Source organism: Triticum aestivum, chromosome 7D (assembly GCF_018294505.1).
Source record: "Triticum aestivum cultivar Chinese Spring chromosome 7D, IWGSC CS RefSeq v2.1, whole genome shotgun sequence".
In the NCBI taxonomy this organism is placed as follows: domain Eukaryota; kingdom Viridiplantae; phylum Streptophyta; class Magnoliopsida; order Poales; family Poaceae; genus Triticum; species Triticum aestivum.
In genome coordinates this window covers 381360350-381379955 of record NC_057814.1, presented here as the reverse complement: position 1 = coordinate 381379955, position 19606 = coordinate 381360350, and the positions used below count along the sequence as shown (strand labels likewise).

The window sequence follows — 19606 nt, the reverse complement described above, 5'->3', positions numbered from 1 at the left end:
CTCGGTTTTCACCGGTGACTATGTCTCCCCAACTCGCCGCCGGTGCGCTAATAGTGGGATCCAAGATCCGTCACTACCAGCCTGGCCAACCACCTTCGGTGGAGAAATCTAGAGTAACAACCGTAACAACAACGTACGATCTACAATAATTAATGGTGTCCACTGGAACATTTGGAAGCAAGAAAATGCCATGTTTTTTTGATATGATCTTGAAGTGTTGCACATTCTGCTTTGGAGATGTGTTGATGATCTTATCCTTTAGTTCAATTGCTGTGACAAGGATAACAATAACATGAGGATGTGTCGACGATCTCGAAGAGCTGTACATTCTGCTTATGAGATGTGGTGATGATCTTATCCTTCGGACTTGTTTTGTCTATTGAAATGAATCAATGTAATTTTTTGTGTGTTATCCTTATTCTTTACCTGATGTAGCCCTTCCTTGGTCCTGTAAATTTTTTTGACCATCATTCACAAAAAGCATCATAGTTTTTAAAATGATCAATATATTATTACTACTATAACTAGCAAGGCAAGGCAATTTTGTTGAGTTGAATGATCTAAGTGTGCTAATAAAGTCTATTCTTGCTGTATAAAAATACAAACATGACCAATCTCAAGTGGCATGACACGCAATTAAACATTCTAGGAGGGCAGATTAGCAAAAAAAAAACTAGAGTACACGTGGAGCGTCTTCTCTCCCCAGTCCGTCCGTCTGATCTGCCCGTTCGTCGTCGCCGTCCCGCCCCTTGGCCCGCCGCAACGGCCAGCGTCCCTTTGAGAGCCTCCCCCACCATTAAACTATTCCCTCTACTCGCTCCCTCTCCTATAAGCGCCGCCTGTGGGGAGAGGCCATGACTTCAGGTTCTCGTCGCGACCCCGCAGCTCCCCCCAAACCCTTCCGAGTTCTGATTCGCCGCCCGTTGGTCAGTTTTTTCCTTGGAGGTGGCTCTAGCTCTCCGGCGAAAGGCGGCGCAGATGGCTTCCGCGGCGGCAGCGGCGGCGGCGGGGATGGGGTGCTACTCGCAGACGTCCTGGGCGCTGCGACGCCTTGGCGCCGGAGGCGGCGCCCTCGCATCGGCGGCCACCCGCAGGAGGAACTGCTCCGTCGCGGCCGCCGTCTTTGACAACCAGAACCGCGAGTGGGTGCTCCCTCCCTCTTACCCCCTAGGCCAGGCTCTCTTGATCCGAGTCCGGCTGCTTCAGTCCTTGTCCTCTGCCAAGCCTGTCCCTACTTACGGTTCATGTATCGACCATCTGCAGGTACGTGATCGTGGGCGGCGGGAACGCGGCGGGCTACGCGGCCAGGACGTTCGTCGAGCATGGCATGGCCGACGGCCGCCTCTGCATCGTCTCCAAAGAGGTAATGCCCATCGCGCATCAGTTAATTAATTACACAAGTGGATTCTTCATTGTTATTCCCTGCCCAGCGCATAATTTTGTTCTGTAATTGCTATTCCATCCGTTCACTATTATAAGATGTTCTAACTTTTTTTCTGAATCAGATGTATATAGACAAGTTTTACTGTTTTTGTTCACTCATTTCAGTCCCTACGTAGTCCATATTGAAATATCCAAAACATCTTATAATAATGAACGGAGGGAGTATAATATGTGGACGTACTAGAAACTACCAGTACTTCCACATTTTTCTTTTGAGCCTATGTGTGCTGATTTCTGATGGTGTGTGCTTGTTGTGGTGCAGGCTGTTCCACCATACGAGCGACCGGCACTGACCAAAGGCTATCTGTTTCCACCAGAAAAGAAGCCGGCACGCCTACCTGTAAGTACTTTGGAGTTTGGACAATTTAACAACAGGAAGTGACAGTAGTGATAGTCTGTTGATTTGGGATTACCAATCTTTTTAACCTCTTTCTCTGTTGAGCATTCTTGACGTAATAATGGACAGAAATTTACTTAAGTCATCACCATGTCATTTGTTCCGACTTGAGTGAAATCTACTCCAATATGTAAACATTACACTGTCATCATTTGTTGCTATCCGTGAATTAGCATTCTTTTAGCTTATATGGTACATTGGTGTCCTGCATAGTTCAGCATCAAGATAAAATCTGCAAATGCAGGCATGCAGCCTTAAAACTCGAATGTTTCTCTTGTGGCAGGGATTCCATACCTGTGTTGGATCTGGTGGCCAGAGGCAGACTGCTGAATGGTACAAGGAGAATGGCATAGAGGTAGTTATGAACTTGATGCTACTGTCCTTTTTTTGTTTAGTGTGTTGCATAATAATACAAGAATCCCCTTGGTCTGAAACCATTTCTCCTTTCTGAAAGGTGCTGTATGAGGATCCAGTTGAAGCATTTGATGGCAAAACACAGACCTTGAAAACTTCATCAGGGAAAATTCTGAAGTATGGGTCACTTATCATTTCTACTGGTTGTGCAGCTGCAAGGTATATCACAATCCATTATGCATATATTAGTAGTGGTTTTAATGTGGAAAACCAGATTGTAATATCCTTACCAAGTTACCATGATACCAATTCCTGCTATAACTTTGTGCTCCTAAGAGGCAAGGTAAATAAAATTCCCACGCTTTTGCAATGATGCAATAAACTGAACAAGTAGATATAGAAGCCTTGTACATTTCACATGGTTTTCATGAATTTCGTCATTGCTTATTCGTGCTTGTAATGTTGATGCTTGTTTCAGACTACCTGAGAAAATTGGAGGAGACTTACCTGGAGTTCACTATATACGTGATGTTGCTGATGCTGATTCTCTAGTATCTTCATTGGTATGCTCAGTACAAAAATAACGATAGATGTTTCTCATGTACTAAAATAGGTTTCTCTCGTGCGACATGACAATAGTGATCTAAAATTATTCCTTGTTTTGTATATTCACACTTTTAACTTTTCTGCTGAACTGATATTTGGGTTAATTTGGTAGGGAAAAGCAAAGAAAATTGTTGTTATTGGTGGGGGCTATATTGGCATGGAGGTGGCTGCTGCAGCTTGTGGCTGGAATCTTGACACAACTGTAACGACACTATCTTATTTTCTTCAGTTCTGATATATCTGAAGCATGTTTTTATTCTCTTTATGCATTGCAAGTGCCAGTTGTATAACTAAAATTGCTTTGTATATAGATAATATTCCCAGAAGATCACATAATGCCAAGATTGTTTACGCCTTCCCTTGCTAAGAAGTATGAGGAACTGTATGAGCAAAATGGCGTTAAATTCGTAAAGGTGACAGAGTTCCACCAATCCGTTAACATCATTTGTTTGTCTTGATTTTTCCTACTATATCATGTTGAATGTGTATATTTATGGTATCCAGGGAGCTCTTATTGACAAACTTGATGCTGGCTCTGATGGAAGGGTGTCTTCAGCTATACTTAAAGATGGTTCTGTTGTTGAAGCTGATACAGTTACGATCTTTATTTTCTCAACACGTTCTTATGCTGCAGTACCAAATCCTAAACCATGAAAATCATCGAGATTCCTGCATTTGAGTTCCCACTGTTGGTCTTGGCCTTATTAAGAGCACCCGTTATATTAGATTATTTAATGACAAGATTATGACCACTTAGATCCACTTGATATTATGTTCGAAAGGCATTTGATAATAACCAACTTATCTTTGAAATCCTCTTAGTAGAAAGCATGTAGACAACCTAATTCCTCAGAAGTGAAGTAGAGTCTATGATAGGTGTCTATCCTTCTACTCCCTCCGTTCTAAATTACTCGTCGCAGAAATGGATGTATCTAGAACTAAAATACATCTAGATACATCCATACCTGCGACAAGTAATTCGGAACGGAGGGAGTACATTTTATGGTTAGCTAATAAACTAGACTGACAAGCAAAGTCCTAAATTCTGGAAACCAGTAAGTTCTGGTGTGTGATGGGTAGAAAATGCCGAGTTTTCAGTATGGAGGTTTCATGGTAATGCTGATGGTGGTGGCTCTAGTGGAGGGGAAGAGAGGGGGAGAATGAGGAAGTCTTTTAAATCTTTGATTAGGAAACCAACTTGATTTCTCAAGAATCAGACTCAGTATTGTTCTCGCTGTCCACAAACTAATCTGCTTAGAAACCCTGCTGGTCGTGGTTGGATATTGTTGGCGCCAGCCTCTGTTTGGTGAAAGGTAGTATTAGCCCAAAATGTGTGTCGTGATCAAATGTCTGCTGAGGCAACAGAAGTTACATACAGTTTATTATATTATCAGTAGGAGCATCAGCTACTATTTATTATATTTGATATTATCTTCTTATGTACGTATTCTTAAACTACTGAAACCGTATGGATTCATATCATGAGATCTTCTTATGTTGACATTACAATGTAATGCAGGTTATTGTTGGTATAGGAGCAAAACCATCTGTCAGCCCCTTCGAAGCTGTGGGAGTTAACATCGAAGTTGGTGGAATAGAGGTTTGTTCCATCCAGAAGTTAATGAACCTTATTTGATTTGACTATACTCTGCAGTATGATGTATGTTAGTAGCATGGGTCATTATTGTTCTCTATTGGACACCAAGTTGTGGTTTTACCCTCTCTAGTTGCTTGAAGGTTTAAGGGACTGCTTGCTTTGTCATTTTGTACCTGTAGTAGTGATAAGATTAGATGTATTTATTAATTATAACAATGCATAAAGTAAATTAGATGATTTTTCCAGTTAGACCTTTGATATCAATTTAGTGATTCAGCTCTGTCACCTCTACTGTCATTACACTTTCCTTGTAAAAGATGTGCTGCTGTCTGAATTTTGTCACCCTTAGATGATCTGTTGGTTCTTCTTTGTAGGTTGATTCCATGTTTAGAACAAGTATACCTAGCATCTTTGCTATTGGAGATGTGGCAGCTTTTCCGCTCAAGGTAGGTTTCTGTGCATTTATCTCAAATAAGGAAATGTTGGATCCCAGAATACAACTTTCTGTGAGCTTTTCTACAGATGTATGATAGAATAGCTCGAGTGGAGCATGTGGATCATGCCAGAAAGTCTGCACAACATTGTATAGAAACACTGTTAACATCCCAGGCAAAAGCGTAAGTTAATGGTTATAAGGTGTATCTATCAGTTTACCTACTGGTGCTGTGCTTGATTTGCCATCTCTGATGTAGGTATGACTACCTTCCGTATTTCTATTCTCGAGTTTTTGAGTATGAAGGAAGCTCCAGGAAAATTTGGTGGCAATTCTACGGAGATAACGGTATGGTTGCCCCTTTCCAATTTCTACCTTATAATGTTGATCCTTGTTATTGAACATCAATAATCACAAAATCTGTGTCCTCTCTTGTTCACTACGCAGTTGGTGAAACAATTGAAGTAGGGAACTTTGATCCTAAAATTGCTACCTTCTGGATCGACTCTGGTAATTGTTGTTTTCAATATTTATCATTACTCTCAGTTGGACTTCTTTATGACAATCTTTTACCTTGTTATATCTTGCAGATAGTCGATTGAAGGGTGTTTTCCTTGAGAGTGGAACCCCAGAGGTAATAAAATGCGGACAACACCTTCAACATGGCAATATCTTCTTGCAACTTCTACTGGACTTAATACCGAGATAGTAGCCATTTAAATGATAGCACATATGCCTTGCCATGACCCTTATTCACACACACACACACACACAAAAACTTGCGATGGCCTTCTTTTCTGTGGAAAGAGTTTATTAATCAGTTTAAGTTACAATCATGCTAAATAATTGAGAGGACAAAAAATCTCTAGTCTTGAAGAGAAATCTTGCCATGACCAAAGAACTTGCAATTCCTATTGTATTTCAATTCTGGACTTCATTTATAAGAACCATTCCGGATTCCTAACAACATCTCTGCAATATTTCAGGAATTCTCGCTTCTTCCAAAGCTCGCGAGATCACAGCCCATTGTCGACAAAGCTAAGCTCAAGAGTGCGACTTCAGTCGAAGATGCATTAGAGATCGCGAGAAGCTCTCTTTAGTCTGGCTCTTTGTTTAACTAGTTGTCAACACATATGGCCTCTTCTGTTTGGGACTGCAGCTTATTTTGAAAAGTCAGGACTACGATGACAATAATGCGGCCATAGTATCCGTTCTATGCGGGGTTTGTAATTTTCCTAGATGCCCCTCAGTCGCCATTTTCTAGCTTGGCATAAACTTTGACCACCCTTTTGAGGGGTTGAGGAAGATATGATGGAATGGGAATATTTTCTTTTGCAGGTTTGAACATTGGGTGGTATAAACTATAGGCACATTAATAAAACTTATGATCATCCGCCATTTTCTAGCTTGAAATAAACTTTGACCATCCATTGAGGGGTTGAGGAGGATAATGATGGTATGGAAACATTTATTTTGCAGTTTGAAGTTTGAACAATGGATTCCATATGCTAATTAAAGAAACTTATGATCATTTCGATTTAAATCATGTATCTTATTCATGTTTTACCGGGAGTTCTTGAGTTCTCAGTGCAGATCTTGGAAAACTTTCGTGAGGTCTACTGTTTCTCATGAAATACACAAGAATTCTCTTGGTGTGGTCATCCAATTTTCTGAAGAGTACTCTTTTCTGAACATGTTGGAAGTGGAAAGGTTTGTCAGCATTGTCTATACAGATGAAAATTTGTGACCCTTGGGGTACCCGTTCCCTCAATTCAACAGACTATTGAAATTTCAGTTCACCTGGTTGAACGAAAGGATTGTACCCATTTGCACCCCTTATTGTTAAGGATGGCATTGGGTAGGGTCCGGTGCGGGTACAAAATTCCATACCCATGCCATCTTTCTCATGGTTATAGAAAATCCTACTCATACCCTATCCATCAAGCGCTCATGGGCAATGGATAAAATTCCATATCCATGCCATCTTTCTCATGGTCATAGAAAATCCTATTCATACCCTATCCATCGAGCGCCCATGGACAATGGGTATCCATGTTCGGCGGGCACCCATCGGACGCATCAGCACAATGATGAAGGGTGGCGGTGTAGTTGCCGACTCCTTGTATGGTGGAGACACTAGTGAGTGGTTCCTATAGTTGGGGAATTGGTGATCGGGAGAATGGAGCATGGCCGTTCCTATGGTTGGGGAATTGGTGATCGGGAGAAGAGGAGAATGGGGCGTGGTACAATCGGGAGGGTGCGAGTAGGAGGTGGAGATTGACTGTGATCTTGTCGTTTCAGACTTCATCTTATTTACTGAGCCTACATCATTCGACGACATTTTTAATCCACTATTTTTTTAGAAAAAAAAAACCATAAGCTTATTGGTTCAAATTTATCTATACCAATATAAAAAAACCAAAAGGGCAAATTCAATTAATCTCGGCCATCAAATCATGTCAATCAAACGACCTAGACTGCTTCAATGACGAACGCTCAACACGTTTAGCGGCAGTTAATTTCATGTCAAATATAGTGCTAATCATATAATAACACGCAATTAATATCTTACTTAATATTCGCATGCATTTAATATACTTTCAAATTAACATACATTGCACGTACACAATGACTAGTATGGTAAGAAAATAGATACAAAGGTAGAAACAATCAAACAACACAAACATCATATACCACCTCCACCTTCAAGGCTTCAACCATATTTGATGGTAGTGTTGCCGACCATTCGAATATGCTTTTACCAACCAATGAAATGTTTTCCCTGAGAAATCGACCGGGAGAATATTGTTCAAATTTCCCCCGCTACGGCCACCGCCACCGTTTGACACACGGGCAATAGATTTGATCTTTAATCTATGAGATGACACTCTTGCAAGCTCCCCCTTCCAACACTTACACACACCCACACGCACGTGCGCGCCCACCCCTCCCACCCACCACACACACATGCTTTATTAGTGACTGGATGCGGTAGGAAACAATGACCTTGCCAGGCGGTGTGAGAGAAAAACTATGTTATTTTTACATGAGTTTGACGCCTCTTTCTTGTATCCTCATGGGGCCACTAATAAAGCCTAGTCGTGTTTTAGGTTGGTTTGTCGTCTCTTTCTCGTATCCTCTTACACGATTAATAAACTTGACGCCTATTTCTCGTATCCTCTTAGCGCCATGAATAGAACCTAGTCGCTTTTTACGGAGGTTTGACGCCTTTCTTTTATCCCCGTGACATGTTTAATAACTTTTGACATTCCCTTCTTGCATATTCTTTACGCAATTAATAACATATAGTCATTAATTACATATAGTCGTTTTTACCTTGGTTTGGCACCACTTGTTTTTCGATCACCATGACACCATCATCACAATAAAAAAAGCTATCATAATATGCTTTATTGATTTTAAATCAGGCTTTATTGACCCAATTACAATCAAACTTTTACTGAGATGAAAACTAACTATATCTCATAAAGAACGAAAGCTATATCAAACATATCATACAAAGTAAGAAATTCTGCTTCCTGGAAACGCCCCCGCGTCGCCCTCCCTGGCGACACGGGGAAAACTACGTCCGCCGCCGTCAGGAAACCTCCCCATCCGCCCGCCCCCGCTGCACCGCCGCCGGAGAGCCGTCCGGTGAAGCCGTGCCGCGCCTCGGGATGGCGGCGGCGGGGCGGACCCGTTCTCCCTCTCCCAACGCACTTCCCCACCTCGCCCCGTCCCTAGATCCGCCGCCACCGCATGGGACGCACCACCTCCCCGCCAGCCTCTGCTGTGCCGCCGCAGGAGGGTCGGTCTGCAAGGTCGTGCGCGCCAGATCCGTCCCCTGCGCCCCGCGTCACCAGGCTCTTGCGTGGGCGCCCCCCACCCAGCTGTTGCACGCTTCTGCCGACAGGCGCGGCGTGCCGGTCACATCCACAGGGCGCCGCCCCCTGCAGTCCTCCCTCCCCATCCCTACGCAACCCAACCCTGTTGGTGCTGGTGTCCTTGGTTGGGCACGGGATCTGCGGCCGGTCACGGGGGTGTCCGCGGCCAGCCTGCCTGCAGGCGGGCCCCCCGTCACCGGCGGCCCGTCCTCTCCCCTGAGCCACGGCGACGGCTTTCGCGGTGGCGACGAGTCTACAGTGCTAGTGGCAGTCATGAAGCCCTCAAGGCGGGTACTTGTTGGCGCTGCTTCGGCCCCGACGACCTTGGACCCGCGTCCCTCCGGTGTCCATGGCTGCCGGCATCCTCTGCTGGGCGGCTCCGGCCTCGGCGACCCAGCAACTGCGTTCCTTCCAGCTCGCTTGGGTCCCCGACGTCTCGACAACTATGGCCACGACAATTAGGATCTGCGTACCTCTAGTCCTACCTTGTCAGCGTTGCCAATCGCCGCCACCCCACCCCCCTCTTGGTTTGCTCCGTCACCTGCCCTACCTTGTACGCCTCAAAGCCCCCCTTTTGCCAGGTCCAATGCTCGTGGGTTCGGAGGCGGTGCCATCCTCCGACGGCAGATGCAGCCCGCCAACCCCCTTCCGACATGGTAGCTCCGACTGGCGTTGGCTTCTTCATCTTCATTTCCAGATACGGTCGCTATGGGATTGCTCGGCCTCAGCCCAGGGAGAAATCCCTGCTCGGCTTGCCGATGCTGGCAGCGGCGGCGTCTGTGGATGTCGTTTCCTTCTTGGAGGCGCTGTCAAGGCCCTCGGCTGCGCCCCTCTTCGAGCTCAGGGGAAACCCTAGGTCTGGTTCATCCAGACCGGATGGCGACGGCGTCTCGGCGTCGTCCTCCTTCCTGAAGGCGCTATCTTGCTCGCTCGCGGTGTCCTCGGTTTTGGTTGTCGAGATGTTGGTGTTCTTGTTGGTTCGGCGTTGCCGCTCTTGGTCCGGGTTTGGTAGGTTAGCTGTGATGTATCCTCTGTTCGGGCCGAGCATCCCTCATCTTTCTGCTCCGGGCACCATGTTTCACGCCTGTCTGCGTTCGTGTCATGTGTTGTATCCCTATCTGTACCATTTCTATTCCTTCTATTAATGCAATGATACGCAAGCTTGGCGTATTCGCAAAAAAAAACTATATCTCATAAACCGTTCATTCGCTTTCTTATAAAGACAATGACAAAAGTCAGACCTACTTAAACAGGTTTTGCCATCTTTCTATGCTAAAGAAGAAAAAGAAAAGAAAAAACAAACATGTTTGCCTTATAGCTGGCCAAATGGGCCGTTTTTTCGGGCCGACCCGTGAGCACGCCGGCACGGCCCGCCTTGGGCCAGGCACGACACGGGCTAAACGGGCCGAGCCCGGCACGCGGCACGCCCTGGGCCGTGTCTGGGCCTGGAGGCTGGGCACGCGGGCCGGCACGGCACGGCCCGATTACATTTTTTATTTTTTTATACATCTATATATGGCCCAACATGTAAAAATAGGCTAAAAACGCTCAGTGCGTCAAATAACAAGCTGAAAATATGCGGCCCACCGTGCTAAACAGGCCAACGTGCCGGCCTGTTTACTAACTGGGCCGTGCCTGGGCCTGGGGGCGCAGCACGCGGGCCGGCACGACACGGCCCGTATAGTAATCATGCCTTGGCGGGCCGTGCCGGGCCAGGTACGATTACGATGGGCCGGGCCATGCCGTGCCGGGCCGGCCCGTTTGGCCAGGTATGGTTTGCCCAGATAATGTTTATAACCCCAACCGATCCGTTTGGGCTTGAACATGATTTGCCCTAATGGAATGAACAAAAGCGAATCCCTGCAAAAACCGAACAAATCCTCAATCCACCATATGCCTAAAAAAACTAAACCAGCTGCCCTTAAAAAAAGCGGAGAAAAAGAAGGAGAAAACCTCTGGTCCACGAGGAGGAAAGCGGACCTCCTGCTTCTCCGGCGGCCGGAGCGCCGGCGCGGTGAGCTCTCCTCTCCCTTCCCTTCTTTTTCTTCCGACCGTTCACCGCCCCTCAAAACCCCCTTCCACCGCATCCCGCGCGGTGACTGTCCTCTAGCCGGAGATCCCTCGTCATCTTCCTCGTGGTCATACCTTCACTTTGCTCTCTGCGACCGATCTCATCCAAATCTGCCTCTCCTTCCTTCTAGTCCATCCAGTTCGTGGTGGATTTGTTTGCCGCGTGGTGGAGTAGAGACCAGAATTAGTTTATTTTCCATAATTTTGGGTCTTCAGCCGAGCCCCCCATGCCCCCACGTTAGCCAGGTCCGCCCCTGGCCTTATCCTTTTGGGAATCCTTTTTATTCTCCCGAATTTTGGGAGCACAGATGAACCCCCATCATGTATCATGTTAAAGATTGCTAGGCTGGAACTGGTATTGCTGAACCCGCTTTTCAATATCTGGGTGTTTGCCCACCTTTCTTTTGTTGCACATCAAACATAAACTTCAGCTTTATTTTCCACACAAGTTTAAAAGATGAGCACACAACTTGTTTCCGAACTGTTAAGCGAAACAATTAATAACTGTCCTAACAAGGGGGCAGACTCATGATTTTGTTTGCCAAATGGGCAGGATAATAGTCACTATGCCATGAGGCTTATACATGTTGTGATTTCTTTCGTGTAAATGCAGACCATGATACCGATTACAATATCTAGAGTCAACCAGTTTGATGCTGCGAGGCTTGATGTTGAAATGTCCGCCATGTTGAAAGAGCAGTTAGTCAAAGTATTCTCTTTGATGAAGGTACTTTCTCCAGTAATCATCTTGATTTGGGTGTCCCTCTCATGGCTTGCACATAGGTGCGTTGCCCCTTATAGCTTTCAGTGTTGATGTTTTTCGTTGGTATCAGCCAGGACTCTTATTTCAGTATGAGCCTGAACTCGATGCGTTCCTTGAGTTCCTCATCTGGAGGTTCTCAATTTGGGTAGACAAGCCAACCCCAGGGAATGCACTCATGAACTTGAGGTATAGAGATGAACGGGCAGCACCCATCGCAGGAAAAGAGGGTATTTGACCATACAATTTTCTCTCAACTGTTTCCGCTTTGTGTATGATATGTTTTGTGCCTTTGTTCTTGGTAATCGTGCTGATTAGAGTGGTAACGTAATTTGAATTGTTCTCAACATAACTTAGATTGTTGTCAAGTGTGTACAGGGTTACCAGCTGCTTGTAATGCATTCTGATCTGTGCATCACCCTGGCATCAGAATACCATTTTACTTCAGTTGAGTCACGTATGAGTATATGACGTTGAAGTTGGGATGGATCAGCATCCTTAGGTGTGAGCTTGTTTGCAGCTAACTCAGGGCATGTGTGTTTTGAATTTTATAATATCCATTGAGCATAAACACAACGAAACATCCTGTGACCGCACCTACAAAAGTTCTCATTTGGGAGAACGAGATACAGTGTGCAGATACATGTTGTTTGACACTTTCTATGTATCCTTTCCCCAATGTATTCAAAAGTGAGAGGCACATTTGATGCTTATGATCTGAAGGGACCTCAGATATGAAGTAAAGGCGCCTTGCCTGAGAATCATTAAGCTCAGACATAAACTTAAAGTATTTAGATGATAATTATTATTGGATAAAATATGTTGTTAAAAAATCCTGTTGTTACTGGCATATAGGTCAGTTAGGAAACTATATTTCAACCAAATCAACCTTTTACAAGGGTCAAAACCTAAGGCTTTCTCATGTTTATACCCAATTAGCTCAGAAAGTTTATGTTATTAATTCACGATCTAGTGAGTATGAGTGGTGACAAGTACCAGAGGGGAAGGCCTACTTGGTTCCCTTTCTTTTTTCTTTTGCCACTCATTGCCTCATTGTTGTTGCACCTGGTTGCCTTCATTTTGGGTTTGGCATCGAGTGCCAGGTCATACCCCAGTGATACACCGGTCTCTAACTTCCTCATCTCCACTTAGCACAAAACAACACACTTAAGCCCCACAATTAGAAACGATCAATTGAACAAAGAAGCAATTTGATGTGGTAAAAGTTTAGGAGGGAGGGGCAAAGACTCATGAGACCGGCCTTAGACAACCCCTTCCTGGACAATGCAGATGGAGTAGATGCCAATGGGCTTGTGAGCATTCAGTCAGGGCAGTGAGTTGGCATGATGACATGCAGCACCGCTGCTTGTAGCCTCTGCCATTGCTAGCTGTGGCTGATTGTCTGTGGCATGGGAGGTGTACAGGGTTTGGAGGGGAGAATTAGTTGGACCAGTCCCCTGGTTTGGACTTTGTGTGAAAGAGCAAAAATGTCTTCTGGCGGGGATTAAGGATGGAAAGTTAAAGAAGTAACGGAAAATCGTGAACAGATTACATTGAAACAGGTTAAAGAATCAACTACATTGGGAATGAGGGTTAATCCTAGATTGCAATCTAAGTGGAGGGCAAATAATTGATTTCCCTTTTGTTAACTGTTAATGGTTTAATATTATCTGAGCAATAACTGATGAATTCCATGTATTTTTCAGTCAGAACAGGTCTGGAAGGACCTGGACTTTCAGTTTCTCAGAAGATCTTATACTGTATTAGCACTGTTGGTGGCCAATACCTATTGTCCCGATTGCAATCTTTTTCTGCTTTCCGTCGATGGGGTGATTCTGAACAGGTTACCTTTCAAAAATTATTTCTGGAAACTTCAAATCCTTTTTGATCATGCTAATAACTCTTATTTTGTATTATAGAGACCACTAGCACGTCGTGCGTGGGGCTTGGTGCAGCACGCCGAAGGACTATACAGAGCTGTTTCATTCTTTAATCTGTTGTCGTTTCTTTATGGTGGAAGGTATCATTTCTCTACCTCTTTAATTATGTTCATTACTTTGTATATTCTGGGATTATGATTATGTTAACACAGAAGATATATTTTTGCAATTGAGGAACAGTTTTAGTATTGTGAACTTAGGCATTCCACTAAGATTAGTTATACACGACATAATGTACTTGAATGATCTGGAATAGCATACTTCAAGAATTGGCTAGCCATTTAAGATTTTATAGGATCATGCTGCTGGTTTTTTTATTCATTACAAGTATGTTTTATTAGCTTTTCTGTGTATGTTTATACAGGTATAAAACTCTCGTGGAAAGGATTCTGAAAGCAAGACTTGTGTATGGGAGCCCCAATATGAACAGAGCCGTAAGCTTTGAGTACATGAATCGGCAGCTGGTCTGGAATGAGTTTTCGGTAAATCTCCTTTTGCATGTGCCTATCTGACAAATAGCTGGTAACTAGAATTTTCACTTATGCAGTGATGTATAATGTATTACACACTACCTAGACGAAGGCTTTTGCATTTAGGGTATGCAAAATGACACCTTACATGTAGCTAATGTAGGTCACATATATTTCTAAAATTCTTGGGAGGTTCTAAACTTATAATGTTCCTATCACATATAAAAAGTAAATTTCTGTTAAGGTTTAATAGTGAGAAAATCCATGATTAATTCCATAGTTCAATATTTCTACTCTAGCGGTAAATGTAGTTAATTTTACACTTCACATGCATTCTGCATGTCTAATTAGTCTTAGGTACCAAAATTAACGGATGTATCACTTCTCTGTAATTATTTAATTATCCAACATTTTCTCATCGATCCAACTTTATATGTTACTCGAATCCTGAGATACCAGGATGCTAGTCTTAAAATGTTTGATGGAATCTTGATTGCGTGCTTCCTATTCTCTATGTAATGAATCCAGATACTAGAGTGTAGAACTTCAAATGACTTGGTTTGGTACTCAGTAGGACGTTTCATGGTACTTCCAAATGGTGTCTAACATTGCTTTGTGCAGGAAATGTTGCTTTTGCTTCTCCCCCTCTTAAACTCATCCTCAGTGAAGAAGTTCCTGCTTCCTTTCTCTAAGGATAAATCAGCAAGTTCTTCTGGTGACGAAGCAAACTGTCCTATATGTGTCTCTAGTCCTAGCATTCCCTTTGTAGCTCTCCCATGTCAACACAGGTACCCTGCTTCTTATTGCCTCTAGTTTTTTTTTCCATATATTCCGTTTGTGATACAGTTGATGCAGTTGTTTGATTTCATTTTGAATATTAACTTGGCAGCCTTTACGGCCAACTACTTCCATTTAATGCACTTCACCTTTGGGTCACATATATAATCCTGAGAAAACATTGTCCATATTGAATTAGCTGGTTGTAATGGACCTATGCAGCCCCAAACCACGTTTTAGCCAGAAGTGCATACATACATTGTATTACAGCGATGAAGCTAAACGCTAGATGCAGAAGCAGCCAGGCATTGATGTTAAATTTATGAAATATTAGTTAAAGAGTTTATAAATAAAGGCATCAGTACTCGGCACTGTAAAATCCTTCTTGTCTTGAGGTTGGTCTTAGGTTAGTTGCATCATGTGGCAGTATTTGCTCGTGGCCACAGCCATACTTTAGTGAAATATTGTTTTCATATGAGGCAGCACTTGGGCGCAACGCACAAAATCTTATTACGTGTTTGTTTCCCACCAAATTACTGAACAACATGTCACCTTGATCATTATGCCATTCTTCTTGTATCTCAACATCTTTTATGTTGGCTTTTTGTTGATAGGAAAATTCTTTGTTGCTTTTAGGTATTGTTATTATTGCCTACGGACGCGGTCTGCAGCTACAAGTTCTTACAGATGTGAACGCTGTAATGAGGTTGTCGTCGCGATTCAACGACATGGATCAAGTTAGTTGTACTTGGGCTCAAGAATTCTTGCACAAACCCGCACCCTCTGTTGTAAACAAGAACGCTTCTTCGCCCACCACCATCAGATTTTTGAAGCTCCAGTCTACATATTATTGACTTGAAGCAAAGACAAATTGTTGTATGGAAACTGGTGGTGTAAAACATCATGTTTGTTTGTAGAAGCTATAGAGAAGTCTGCGAGATGGAATTCTGGGTCTATGTTCTTTTAGAGCAAAAAGCATGTAGTTTGTTTTCGTGGAATATAATAATTTTCTGCTGATTTGCAGTTTAGCTGGTACTGTAAATTTTTATGGCAAGAGCCAAGAGGTACTTCAAATTGTACCCGAAGTCCCTAGAAGCCGCGTATATTTTTATGGCAAGAGCCAAGAGGTACTTCAAATTGTACCCGAAGTCCCTAGAAGCCGCGTATATTTTTATGGCAAGAGCCAAGAGGTACTTCAAATTGTACCGAAGTCCCTAGAAGCCGCGATTTGACTTCTAAATCATTTATGAAAATTTATATGGGTTTAGAAGCCACTGGAATTCTAAACAAGTACACAAAATTGCCAAAATAGGTGATGAAAGATATACACACCGTTTTGGCACCCTCAGCATTTTCTGGCCCATTCTCTACTCCTAGAGATTTATATTGTATGATGAACAATTTTGGACCCACATAACTGGTTAATGTTTGCTGGCGGGATGGCAACTGTTAATGATTTTGACGCTGAGGATGACAATTTTAGTTAGTGAGCATGGCAATTTTGCTTCAATTTTGTTTTTTATCAGAATTTGCCGTACTTGCAAACTAAAATCGTCTTTAGCGCGACAATATAAATTGCCATAAAAAAATGTTTGCAAGTACTCTCTCCGTTTCAAATTACTTGTCATAAAAATGGATAAAAATAGATGTATCTAAAACTAAAAATATGTTTAGATACATATAGTAATTCTGGACAAAGGGAGTACCATCTCTCCCAGCGAATGTCAGCTAAATAGCATTACGGCGGCGGAGGTAGCATAGGGATCCCGGAGGCATAGAGGAACTGGATGCGGGCGTTGTCGGATGGAATGGGAGAGCAAGCGGCTGAGGGAATGGATAAGGAGAGGTGTAGATGCACAAGCGCGGACGAGCGCGCCTGCTCACGTTATCTCCTGGCACTCGTTTGTTGGGATGTGGGCTGAACAGCGTGTTGTTGGACGTGTAGATGCATGCATGTCTAATTAATCAGGTTTGTAGATGAGATGGCCGGTCCTACTGGAGCAGCCAGCGGACGTCCGTTAGAACACGAGACGGCAGGAGGCAGAGGGTTCTGTGCCAATCTTTTTTATATGGTCATTTTTGGAAGTCAAAACGTTGCCTTAGGCCAACTCACAGCGCACGACTCTAAACGGACGTCCGCTTCAGTCTACTTTCGTCTGTTTGGGGCGGCAATGGGGTAGCTCATGTCCAGATTGGGCCGTTGTCGTGTCGGTGCGTCCAACACGCGGCCGCGCCCCAAATCATGCCCGGAATGGCCATAATATAAAATAAATCGTAAAACTCAAATAAATGCCGAAAAATAAATACGCAAACATAATAATTAAAACATAATTAAACATTATAGTCTTCACGGCCTCCACGGTGTTTAGAACATAATTAACATAAAAACTAAAAAAAAGCGCCGCCTGCGCTCTGCTGCCGAGCCCGTAGTCGTCTCACGCGCCGCCGTTGTCGTCCTCGTCGCCAGTGAGGTCGATGTAGGGCGGCGGCGTCCAGAGGTGGGCCGGTGGCCCCAGGAAGGTGGGAGGCGCCTGCACCACCTTCCCCCGTGGCGACGGCTCGCGCTCCAGTGATTGCGGCAGCGTGGGGCACCAAGACCCGACCCCCACGGCGTCAGCCATGTCCGTGGCCGTGCACGACCAACTCCACCGCCGGCTCACCAGGCGCGGGTGGAACGCGATGATGGGCTGCTCTTCCAGCACCTCCTCCTTCACCTCCTCCTTCACGTCCATCATCTCCAGCTCCGGTACGACCACGTCGCCGGCCGCAGAGAGGGCCAACATGGTGTCCAAGCCCTCCCATTGGCGCTTATCGTGCGTGTTCATGGAGTCTTCCATGACACGTTGAATGAGCGGGGCCTCCTCCTCCTCTGTCATGGAAGGAGGTGGTGGTGGTGACGGAGAGGGCGAAGGCGACGACGTCGGCATGATGCCATGCACCCGCGTACGCCCGCGCACCTGGGGAGGGCTCGGAGCACGCGCTCGGTGCTCTGTGCCAATCTTTTCTATATGGTCATTTTTGGAAGTCAAAACGTTGCGTTAGGCCAACTCACAGCGCACGACTCTAAACGGACGTCCGCTTCAGTCTGCTTTCGTCTGTTTGGGGCGGCAATGGGGTAGCTCATGTCCAGATTGGGCCGTTGTCGTGTCGGTGCGTCCAACACGCGGCCGCGCCTCAAATCATGCCCGGAATGGCCATAATATAAAATAAATCGTAAAACTCAAATAAATGCCGAAAAAATAAATACGCAAACATAATAATTAAAACATAATTAAACATTATAGTCTTCACGGCCTCCATGGTGTTTAGAACATAATTAACATAAAAACTAAAAAAAAGCGCCGCCTGCGCTCTGCTGCCGAGCCCGTACTCGTCTCACGCGCCGCCGTTGTCGTCCTCGTCGCCAGTGAGGTCGATGTAGGGCGGCGGCGTCCAGAGGTGGGCCGGTGGCCCCAGGAAGGTGGGAGGCGCCTGCACCACCTTCCCCCGTGGCGACGGCTCGTGCTCCAGTGACTGCGGCGGCGTGGGGCACCAAGATCCGACCCCCACGGCGTCAGCCATGTCCGTGGCCGTGCACGACCAACTCCACCGCCGGCTCACCAGGCGCGGGTGGAACGCGACGATGGGCTGCTCCTCCAGCACCTCCTCCTTCACCTCCTCCTTCACGTCCATCATCTCCAGCTCCGGTACGACCACGTCGCCGGCCGCAGAGAGGGCCAACATGGTGTCCAAGCCCTCCCATTGGCGCTCATCGTGCGTGTTCATGGAGTCTTCCATGACACGCTGAATGAGCGGGGCCTCCTCCTCCTCTGTCATGGAAGGAGGTGGTGGTGGTGACGGAGAGGGCGAAGGCGACGACGTCGGCGTGATGCCATGCACCCACGTACGCCCGCGCACCTGGGGAGGGCTCGGAGCACGCGCTCGGTGCTCTGCGCGGGCGACCGGCAAAGTAGGACACGCGCCCCACGTCGTGCTAATCCCAAAACCAGGTGTCCCAGAGTGCGGAGTCGTGCGCGTACCTGGGTTCATAGTACTGCAGATCGTCAGGCAGGCGGCGGCGGCGGCGGTCGATCTCCTCGCGGCGGGCAGATCTGCTCATCGGGATCGCGCGAGATCGGCACCCGATCCATGGATAGATGCCAGTTATTGGGCTGGTGAACGTCACTCCAAGGGAGCGGTGTCGCTGTTTCCCAATAACACCGGCAACCATCCGCGTGGACGTACTGCCGGAAGCGCGCGGGGGCGGCCGAAGGGGCGATGGCGAATGCGGACTGTGCGAGGGGCCTCCGTGGGGGTGGTGCGGGCTCTGAGCTGGCGGCGTCCGAAGGATGAACCATCCTCGTGGCCGTGCGCCCCCTTGCGGCCAGTGCTCCACCACACCATGGCTGCCGGCGGCCGGCGAGCTCGAGGAAGGGGAGGGGAGAACTAGGGTTTGGGTGTCGGGTTACGAGGAGGCAGCATGACTGGAGTAGGAGCATGGATTGTGACCGGTCCACGACTTCCCATTTAAGAAGGACGACGACCGCTCGTCTGGGCGGATGACAAGTGGGGCTGACCGCGCGTGCGCAGTTAATTTGGGCGGTGGGAGGTAGGTGGCCGCCTGCCACGCGGCCTCGATGCGGACGAGAGGCGCGTCCGTTCGTTGTCCGCTTGTACCTAAACCGGGCGCATGTTTGCGCTGGAAATTGGTCGGGCCGGACACAAAACGGACGAGATGGGCCCAGGTCGTCATGCACTGAGCCGTGGGGTTTGTCCGTTTTCCCCCAAACGGACAGGGCCAGACGGGATGAGGTCATGCGCTGGAGTTGACCTGAGGGAAACTTCAACCGGGCATACATAAATGGACGTGGTTTTGTCCATTTTTCGTCTATTTAG

The 19606-nt window shown here is 46.0% G+C and overlaps 2 protein-coding genes across 4 annotated transcripts; both read left to right on the top strand.

Annotated features, from left to right (window-relative positions):
• The first annotated feature begins 674 nt into the window (after positions 1–674).
• LOC123165032 (monodehydroascorbate reductase 5, chlorplastic) lies at positions 675–6228 on the top strand. Its single transcript, XM_044582661.1, has 17 exons — positions 675–864; positions 932–1142; positions 1264–1363; positions 1706–1783; positions 2124–2195; positions 2295–2413; positions 2673–2757; positions 2913–3002; positions 3112–3213; positions 3305–3394; positions 4320–4400; positions 4772–4843; positions 4920–5014; positions 5090–5178; positions 5278–5340; positions 5421–5464; positions 5817–6228. The coding sequence occupies exons 1-17, from the start codon at positions 855–857 to the stop codon at positions 5928–5930; spliced, it is 1515 nt and encodes a 504-aa protein (XP_044438596.1). The 5' UTR covers positions 675–854; the 3' UTR covers positions 5931–6228.
• Positions 6229–10541: 4313 nt separating this feature from the next.
• On the top strand, positions 10542–15816 carry LOC123165933 (peroxisome biogenesis protein 2). 3 transcript variants are annotated; one of them, XM_044583692.1, is made up of 8 exons: positions 10542–10728; positions 11398–11511; positions 11618–11774; positions 13251–13387; positions 13464–13564; positions 13849–13966; positions 14576–14742; positions 15368–15816. In XM_044583692.1, the coding sequence occupies exons 2-8, from the start codon at positions 11401–11403 to the stop codon at positions 15471–15473; spliced, it is 897 nt and encodes a 298-aa protein (XP_044439627.1). In that variant the 5' UTR covers positions 10542–10728; positions 11398–11400; the 3' UTR covers positions 15474–15816. The 3 variants fall into 3 exon arrangements, with proteins under 3 accessions (XP_044439627.1, XP_044439628.1, XP_044439629.1); XM_044583694.1 differs by lacking the exon at positions 10542–10728 and adding an exon at positions 10772–11030; XM_044583693.1 differs by lacking the exons at positions 11398–11511; positions 11618–11774 and having other exon boundaries at positions 10562–10728.
• Positions 15817–19606: the final 3790 nt, after the last annotated feature.

Excerpts from the sequence above, each read along its gene's own strand:
- LOC123165933 (XM_044583692.1), top strand. The coding sequence starts at position 11,401 with ATGATACCGATTACAATATCTAGAGTCAACCAGTTTGATGCTGCGAGG. Across the intron at positions 11,512-11,617 it reads AAGTATTCTCTTTGATGAAG|CCAGGACTCTTATTTCAGTA; the intron begins GTACTTTCTCCA and ends CGTTGGTATCAG. Across the intron at positions 11,775-13,250 it reads ACCCATCGCAGGAAAAGAGG|TCAGAACAGGTCTGGAAGGA; the intron begins GTATTTGACCAT and ends TGTATTTTTCAG.
- LOC123165032 (XM_044582661.1), top strand. Across the intron at positions 5,015-5,089 it reads TTAACATCCCAGGCAAAAGC|GTATGACTACCTTCCGTATT; the intron begins GTAAGTTAATGG and ends TCTCTGATGTAG. Across the intron at positions 5,341-5,420 it reads TACCTTCTGGATCGACTCTG|ATAGTCGATTGAAGGGTGTT; the intron begins GTAATTGTTGTT and ends TATATCTTGCAG.